The 9,473-nt window shown below is 39.5% G+C and overlaps 1 protein-coding gene across 8 annotated transcripts in view; it reads right to left on the minus strand.

Annotated features, from left to right (window-relative positions):
• Positions 1-9,456, minus strand: part of NVL (nuclear VCP like) — a 70,376-nt gene extending 60,920 nt beyond the window's left edge. The window contains exons 1-5 of one of the 8 annotated variants that reach the window (XM_081039081.1): positions 9,140-9,222; positions 7,461-7,697; positions 5,267-5,340; positions 3,526-3,578; positions 3,343-3,442 (exon numbers count right to left, since the gene is read on the minus strand). In XM_081039081.1, the coding sequence (XP_080895207.1) occupies positions 3,343-3,442; positions 3,526-3,578; positions 5,267-5,340; positions 7,461-7,505 (272 nt within the window). In that variant the 5' untranslated portion in view covers positions 7,506-7,697; positions 9,140-9,222. Of the gene's footprint in view, positions 1-440; positions 850-3,342; positions 3,443-3,525; positions 3,579-5,266; positions 5,341-7,460; positions 7,698-8,826; positions 8,980-9,027 lie in introns of those variants that run through there. The other 7 variants (XM_081039080.1, XM_081039082.1, XM_081039086.1 and 4 more) reach the window with 7 other exon arrangements.
• Positions 9,457-9,473: the final 17 nt, after the last annotated feature.

Below are 9,473 nucleotides of genomic sequence, written 5' to 3' on the forward strand. Positions count from 1 at the left end.
TGCTTATATAAATTGTTATCATTAGCCTAGCAATAAATAAAAGTAAAACGCAAATTCCCATCAGACCTAAGGGTCTCATTTAGGAATATCAGACACCAGGAGAGGAAATATTCCAGCAAGCCATAATTAAGCACTTTAAGTTGCAAATCCACAAATCAATATGACCAAGCCGAGTGACCAAATGTGACTCTTCCAAGTCTGTTCATGAGGAATAAAGTTACAAAGAGTTTTTCATATAATACAGCAAAAAACGAGTATAAATCCTAATAACTATAAATTGAGAATATAGTCTCAGTTCATTCTAACCAAGAGTTGATACAGAATAGCTTCAAGTAACTATAGGACTCTGCTCCAATTTAATATAGTTTTTTTAAGAAAATAATTAAATAAGAAAAGGGCTTTCCCTATGTAACAAGGTTTACATGAATGCTATCACCCACCTTTATTAGTAAGCCATGAGTTCTTCTGTTCATTAAATTCAATTAATATAACTTGGGGCATTTCTTTTCAATGTCAAGGTAGATTATTCAACTATTTGAAAAAAAATTGTTTTTCCCTACAAACAAAATTAATTGTAAATGGATTCAAGAGTTAAATGTAATACTATAGAACAAGAAAAAAGTATAGGTAATTATTCTATATACTTTTGTGATAGAGGTCTTTCAAAGCATAGCACATAAACCATAAAGGCAAAGATTGATAGACCTGACTAGGTAAAGACGCAGAACTTCTCTAATCAAAACACATTATAGGGCGTGGCCAGTTAGCTCAGTTGGTTAGAGCATAGTGCTGATAACACCAAGGTTGCTGGTTCGATTCCCCACAGGGGCCACTGTGAGCTGTGCCCTCCTTAAAAAAAAAAAAAAAAAAAGACATTATAAACAAAAATAAAGACCAATGGAAAAATGGGACATGTATTTGCAATATATTAAAAAAATGCTATTTTATACAAAAAGTTTTGACAACTAATAGAGAAAATTCAAATACCTCTCAAATTAAAGACAAAACCCATAAGCAAGCAATTCACAAAGGAAACATAAAACATCAAAAAAAATGTAACCTTCCTAGTTATTAAAAAATCACGAGTAAAAACAAAATAGATCAATTTTTGCCTATGAAACTGGCAAAGATGAAATAATAGTATAATTAGGTTTGCCAGGGTACAGAGAAGTACACTCTTTATACAAAGCTGTTGGAGTATAAATCGAGGTGATGTTTTTTGGACTCAAAAATATAAATCTCTCTGACCCCAGAAGAAACACCACTAAAGGATTTTAACATAAAAAAAGAAAGAAATGTGTACAAAGATATATGCACTGAAAGATTATTAGTTACACATACAATAGTGCAAAACTGGAAACAACCAAATGTTCATGAGTATGGAGCTAGTTAAGAAAATTATAGTAAATCTAAATAAAAAAGAAGCAGCTCTAAAGAATGTAAAGGAGCTATCATCACAAATCCTACAGACATTAAAAGGAAAATAAGAAAGTATTTTCAAAACTTTATGCCAACAAATTTTATACCTTAGATGAAATGAAAACATTTCTTTAAAAGTACAATTTACCAAATTGACTTAAGAAGAAGAAAATAGGAAGATCCCTATATCTAGCAAAATTAAATGTTATCAAAATCCTTTCCAAAAAGAAGACTCCACGCCTAGATGAAATCTGGGTGAATTCTAACAAACATTCAAGAAAGAAATAACACTAACGTTTCACAAACTTTTTTGTAAATTGCAGACTAACGAATACTTTCAAATAATATTATGAGGCTAGTATAACCTTAATACCAAAACCTGACAAAGACATTGCAAAAAAAAGAAAAAATTCTGACCAATATGAATATAGACATAAACACACACACAAAAAGATTAGCAAATAGAATTCAACAATATATAGAAAGGATAATATCTCAGGACCAAGCAGGGTTTATCCCAGGATAGAAAGACTGGCTTAACACTCAATAATTAATTTAATTCATCAAATTAATAAAGGGAAAAAGCCATAATAAAATCTGTTTTCAATAAGTGCACAAAAAGCATTTGACAAATGTAATGCCTATTCATGATAAAAACTCTCAGCAAACTAGTATTATTAGGAAACTTCCTTAATCTGATAAACGGCATCTATAAAAAACAACTCACAGCTAACATCCTACTTATGGTGAAAGTCTATCTAAAATTAAAGACTAACCATACCAAGTGTTGGTAGTCTGTGGAATGAGTGGAAATCTTACATACTGCTGATGTAAAGGTTAAATGGTACAAACAATCTGGACAACTGTTTGGTAGTTTCTTTTACAGTTAAATATGCAGTTACCATGACTCAGCTATTCTACTCCTAGATATTTACTAAAGAAATGAAAACATGCTCTACTTAAAGTCTTAGATATAAGTTTTCACAGCAGCTTTCTTTGTGATAGCCCAACAGTGCAAACAACTCAACTGTCCATCAATAGATAAATAATTAAAAACACCATGGTATATCCATACATACTCAGCCATAAAAAGCAATCAATTACTGATACACACAACACTGATAAATCTCAAAATCATCATTATGCTAAGTGAAAGAATCCAGATTTTAAAAGCATACACTGTATGATTCCATTTATGTAAAATTCTTGAAATGTGAACATATAGTGACAGAAAGCAAATCAATGGCTGTCTGGGAATAGGGGAGGAGGAAGAAATAAAATGCAAAGGAGTACAAGAAAACTTGTGGGGTTGATGGAAATGTTCAGTATCTTGTTTATGGTGACAGATTAATGAGCATATACGTGTCAAAACTCAGCAGATTACACATTTTCAAAATGGACAGTTTATTGTATGTCAATTATCCTGCAATAAAGTTATAAAAAACTAGATAATATTTCTTAACAACAAAATTAATTGGCATCTTTTTATGTGTCTGGCAGAAGAAAACAAAGATAATGAGACAGTTCTGTTGGTAATGCAAACAAGTAAACAAATAATCTCAACGCCATATATGATAAGCATTATCATATATAGCTATAATGAGGAGTTAAGGAAACACTAAGAAAGGAGTTAAGACAGTCTGACAAATGCAATAACACAGCCTTTTGAAGGCTGATGATTGAAGGCTGAGTGGGAGTTCATGAATGAGAAGTGAACACTCCAGCTACAGAAACTACCTATACAAAGGCACAAAGAAACAATCGGACCTCTGTGGATAAAAGTGAGCATTCAGTATGTCTGAAGTTAAGGACTGGAGAAGTTTGGTAAGCCTTATGCAGGACCGCAATGGCAATGAAGAGACACTGCAAGTTTTACAAGTAGGTGTCGTGTTAGGGAAAAACCCTTCATTTTGTAATTCTTACTCGTTATCCTCTTCACCTTGTCTTGTTCTTTTCGCCAGATGCTCATCTTCATATTCTGTTAGATCCTTGAGTTCTTTCTCACTAGTAATTATGCTAAGTACTGAAGCAAAAAGAAAAAGGCCATGAGCTAAAACAATTCTTTCTATAACTTTCATTATTGAGCTCTAACACTAAAAGACTCACCTTTTTCTACCTGAATCCTAAAAGCATTTCTTTTTCTTCGACCATAGTCTACACTGAAAAACAACAGAAGTTTAGTACTGTAGTCACCTCCAATATTTTCCCATTCAGCTCAATTTAAATTGATCACTTAAATATGCATGAATATATAATTAGGTCACTGCAATCATACTGACCATAAGCCTATGCTCAAGCAACTTTGGCATTTGTATTTTTACTAGTGCAATTTTTCTTGATTAGAAATGAGATTATAGCATCAGAAACAATGTCTGCTTGTACCGAAGGGGAAAGAGATGGATGAAATGAAAGAAGGCTGCCGGACTTTTGGGATTCTACGGGACAGGCCCAAAGAGCTATTCAGCTATGAACATGAATTACTGCGAAAAGAAAAGGGAAGAATGACTGTGAAGGAGGCTGAGGTTGGCAGGGCTGCCACTGCTACCACAGGCCCAGGGGGCACAGGCCTGGGGAGTGGCACTGTCTCCTCCTCAGTTCCAAAGGGCAGGGCAGCCATCCTAGTGAGCCCACAGGGCAGGTCACTGAGCCAAAGATTATTCTTGAAGTCTAGTGGAATTTGCCCTGCTAGGTTTCAGACTTGCTTTAGACCATGACCCCTCTCTTATTTCCGATTTTCCCTTTTAGAATGAGAATGCCTATCCTATGCCTGTCTCACCATTGTAATTTGGAAGCAGGTAACTTGTCTGGTTTCACAGGTTTGCAGCTGGAGAGGAATTCTGCCTCAGGATGAATCATACCTCCAGTTACACCCATATCTGAGTTAGATGAGATTTAGATGAAATTTTGGATTTAGCGTTGACACTGAAATGGGTTAACACTTCTGGAGCTGCTAGGATAAAGTGAGTGTATTTGTAAGTGAGAAGAACATGAGTTTGGGGGAACAAGAAGGCAGAATGTTATGAGCTGAATTGCGTCCTCCAAAATGCATATGTTGAAGTCCTAACCCTTAGTACCTCAGAATGTGACTGTATTTAGAGACAGGACTGTATTTAGATAAGGATGTAACTGAGGTAAAATGAGGTCATATGGGTGGGCTCTAATCCAGTATGACTAGTTAGGGTACAGACACCCAGAGAGGAAAGACCATGTGAAGAAGACACAGGGAGAAGACAGCCATCTATAAGCCAAGGAGAGACCTCGAAAGAAACCAATCCTGCCTTGATCTTGGACTTCTAGGCTCCACAACTATGAGGAACTAAATTTATGTTGTTGAAGCCACCAGTCTGTGGTACTTTGTTATAATAGTGCTCGCAAACTAATATGCAGTCTAAGGGGAAGAAAACAGAGACACTGAAATAGACCATGAAGGGCTAATGAATGAAACAAGGTATCAGAAGAGGTGGGATGAGAAGCTCAAGAAAAGAATTTCATTTTTAGTGGGAAGACTAAATGAAGTGACGCATTTTTAGATAGAGAGTCATGAAGCTGAGGGAGATCATACCTGATGGTTTTAATTTTTAAAGAAGCAGGAAAAGAAGTAATATTCCTGACCGGACTATAAGGTACTGAAAGATAAGACATAGCTATTCTTTCCCCTTATAACAAGGACAGCTCTTTGCATATAACAGGTGCTGGATAAATGTTTGTATAATTGAATTGCATTCTGAATTTAGGGACTGGTGAACTAATGCCAGCAGCTATTTATCCAAAGGGAAATTTAGGGAGGATGGAAACTTTAAAAACGGTACGAAAAAAACCCAAGAATCTAGAGACTACATTTCTTTACCTGTACATTCTTTGTAAATCAGATGCTAAGACTCCGGTGTCCACATATTTGCCACATCTGTTACTGGTGAGATACTAAAACAGAAAACGTGATAAATATTTTGATATTTCAATACTTCCGATATTTCCGATATTTCAAACTCCGTGATTTTAATTGACAAATAAGAGATTGAGTTATTCAAACATGTTATACAGATGCTCCTAGATTTACAACAGTGTTATGTTCTGATAAACCCACTGTTAAGTTGAAAATGTTAAGTCAAAAATTCATTTAATACACCAAGCCTACTCAACATCATAGCTGAGCATAGCATACCTTAAATGTGCTCGGAAGACTCATATTAGCCTACAGTTGGGCAAAATCACCTAACACAATGAATACACTGCAGAGTATCTGCTGTTTACCCTCGTGATCACGTGGCTGACTGGCAGCTCTGGCTCACTGCCACTGCCCAGCATCACAAGAGAGTATCTTACAGCATATCCCTAGCCCGAGAAAAGATTACAATTGAAAATTCAAAGTATAGTTTCTACTGAATGCGTATCACTTTCACGCTATCATTGACATCGGAAAATCTTAAGTCAGGGACGGTCTGCCTTTAATGTAAACTCTTCATTCATAGAGCACACCAGAAACATAAATAAAAATCACCAAATAATTATCAATTCTGGAATCGGAGAATTTAATAATTATTAATCACTATGACAATACAAAAACAACAACTAGAATAGCAGCTATAAGATAGTGAGAGCTTACTATATTCTAGGTTCCCAAACACCCCAAAACAAAGCACTAAACTCCCAAGGGGACCAAGAGATATTTTAAATTTGAGGGAACACAGTAATATTTGACATCTGCCCAACACTGCAGGAAGTACAACCTGAGATAATTCATGGTTTCAATACTAAACCACCTTTTGATGAGGTCACATTTTTTGCAAAACTGGGTTTTCACCAGTTGTTGTAATAAAAAGAAAATCCTTTGTAAAAATCAATGTGGAATAGGATGTGAATGGCACTGTCAATCTGTAAGGTCTGAGAAGTTGTAGTGTGTAAGAGGTACACAAATCCTACTAGTAAGGAATTGTGGTTTTTTAAGAATGGAATACAAGTACATTTATTTTTCTCTGATTTTTATATATTACTTTTGAAAAACTACTCAGTTACTTGAACTAAATAGTTACTAAGTTGGTTGAATCTAACTACTTAATAAATAGACCTCTTGAGTATTACTTTTTGGCCTAGGCACACTATGGAAAAATTACTGACAAACTAAGAGCCCTGTGAACCTGTTCTAAGGGCCCTTTCCACATTGTCTCTTTTATTATTTTTCCTTCCAGTTTAGGACTTTTAATTTGTCCCCAAGTTGCTGAAGTGAAGCTTTGTCTCTGTTAGTACTCATCATCCTACGACGTAGATGTAGGTAGGCTTTAAAAAGTTAATTACTTGCCCAGAAGCACATACGAGTAAGTTATTGGGCCAAGTTTCAAACCTGGCATGTCTAACTATCAACTTCCATGTTTCAGTATGTGTTAGTTATCCAGTTCCCCGCCCCCTTGACAGAGCAATTTCTTCTCAAGAATCCCTGTATAAATGCCTCTGCATAAATGCCTCCAGTGGAGGCTAGGTATCCAAAGCCGGACTGTTACACTCAACCTTCCCCTTCTCTGGAGTCGTACAGCATGACATCATTTACCACAGTTAATTTTGACTTATATATATTTGTATATATCTCATACCCACTGCAAGTCAAAAAGCTCCTTTGTGGTGACAGAAATGAAACCTCTCCGATATATGGTGATGGAAAGAGAACTGACTCTGGGTGGTGAACACACAATGGGATTTATAGATGATGTAATACAGAATTGTACACCTGAAATCTATGTAACTTTACTAATAATTGTCACCCCAATAAACTTTAATTTAAAAAAAAGAAGGAAAAAGGGACATGAAACCACTTTAATCTGCTAAGTTTTGGGGGTAATTTGTAAGCAGCAAGAGATAACTAATATGCTAGTTAAAAGGAGGCAAACGTTCCACTTGTGGAAGATGCCTGAAATATACCACGAAGTGAAAAAAAAAAGCAAGCAGAATAGATGCAGATGTACCCATCTATGTGATTTTTTTAAAAGTGAATACACATGTGAGTACATATACGCATACAAAGTTTTAAGAAAGATGTAATATGTAGATACCTCTGAAGAAGTGGAGTAGAGACGAAAGGAATTCTTTCTTTTCATTTTATGCCCTCTGTTCCTTTTATGTTAAACCACAAGAACCCATTACTTTTACACTGAACCAGAGTAAAAGCAATAGAGGAAATCCACTAACGTCAAAGGCTGAGAGCAGTCAAGTGTGGCGAGAACTGACAAGAAGCCACTGGATTCAGCCATTCGTAGTCACTGCTTAGAGACCTGAATAAAGGGAAGAAGCTGTGGGAACATCAGAGGAAGAATAATTCAGCGAGAGTGAACTGCAAGAGCAAAAGTCCTGAGCTTGGCATGTTTTGAAAAGGTCTGTGTGGTTGGGACAGTGCACACAAGGCAGAGAAAAAAAGAAAAAAAAAAAAAAACCAGAAAGACACAAAAGTAGACGGGGCCAAAACAGGTAGGGCTTTTTAGGGTTGGGTTTTACTCCAGATGTCTTGAGAAGCCACTGACCGGTGTTGGGCAGGGCCCTGGCAAACTCCAATTTCCCCTTTAAAAGGATCTCCCTGGGGAACAGACTTTAGGTAAAATTAGAGTCAGAGACATAAGTTCGGAGGCTATGGCAATAGTCTAATAAATAAAGAGATGGCAGTTGGGACTAGGACAGCTGGAGAAGTAGAGGGTAAAAAGTGGTTGGGTATGGAGTCTATTTTGAGAGTAAAGCCAGATGGGTTGCAATTCATGGGTTGCAGGAAGCAGACGAAAGGAGTCAGAATGACTCTTAACGGCTTTTGGCTTTAACAAATGGATGGACGGCGAGGTTATTTATTGACACAGAGAGCACTCAGGAAGACAGATGTGGAGGAGACTACGCTGCGTTCAGTTTGCAGACGTTCAGCGGAAGCACCGACCAGGCACTCCAGAGACGCTGAGTGGGCAGGTGGCTACATCAATCTGGAATTCAAGACGAAATAAGCACTGGAGAGACAAATCTAGAAATCACGACTATATAGTATTTCGAGGCATTAGCCTGGACGAGACCCCTTCGTGTGACTATCCACCAGGGAGAGAAGGGTACGAGGCTAAAGAGCGGCTCAGAGCAGATGGGGCTCAGGGCCCTTCCAACAGCTAACTACCGGCAGGAAGCGACGGTCCCCAAAAGGAGACTGTTCAGCGGCAGGTGACGTAAAAGGAAAATAAAGAAACGTCTATGCAGCTGCCAACGTCTAACGCAAAGACAAAAACTCTCCTCCTACATAAGACTGCCGGCGGACGGTCCCATCCCGAGCCATTTACCGCACTGCTTGATGAAAAGGAAGAAAGCGCAGGTCAAGTGCTCGGGGACAAGTCGGAGCCCCGCTACCTGTTTTCACTGTGTCCCCAGCGGACCCCTGGGGACCGGGACTCAACGTACCCCTCGTGAGCCCCGAGGCGCCCCGTCCACGCGGGCGTTTGCGCCCCTTGCGTCCTACCCTCACGAGACAGGACGTGGCCGTGGGTACGTCCACTCTCCTCACGGGTCAGCGCTGCGGCCCCCACGCTGCACCCCCCCCCCCCACGGTCCCGCGCTCCCCGACACTCCGCCCCCCAGTGGGGAGGGAAGGCCGCGAACCACCTGCCGACGAGCACCGTTGTCAACAGGTCCACGCCCGAACCCACACGTGGGGTGCGACGTGGGAGCCGCGCTAAGACAGTGCCCTTGGGCGGCGAACGAGGCCCGGACACACCTGCGTGACTCGCTGCTTCAGCGTCTTATCCACGAACCCCGAAGGTCTGGGCTTCATCCCGCCGGCCTGCGCTGCCACGGCCCGGGGACCGGGGGCCTCCCCGAGGCTGCCCGCGGCGATCGCCGGGCCGCACGCGGCCGAGATGCGTCCCACCCGCGACGGCCCACACCGTTCCCGCGGCGCGTTGGTACCGCGAGTGAGGTACCAAAAAAAAAAAAAACCACCGAGCACGAGGAGCAGACTTGAAAGCACCAGGGAGTTTCTAGGAGTCTTCCTTTGCAGGCTCGGCCAACAGGCCCTGCATGACAAGGCCCCCTTTGAACAAGCCCAACTT

Source organism: Rhinolophus hipposideros, assembly GCF_964194185.1.
Source record: "Rhinolophus hipposideros genome assembly, chromosome: 26".
In the NCBI taxonomy this organism is placed as follows: domain Eukaryota; kingdom Metazoa; phylum Chordata; class Mammalia; order Chiroptera; family Rhinolophidae; genus Rhinolophus; species Rhinolophus hipposideros.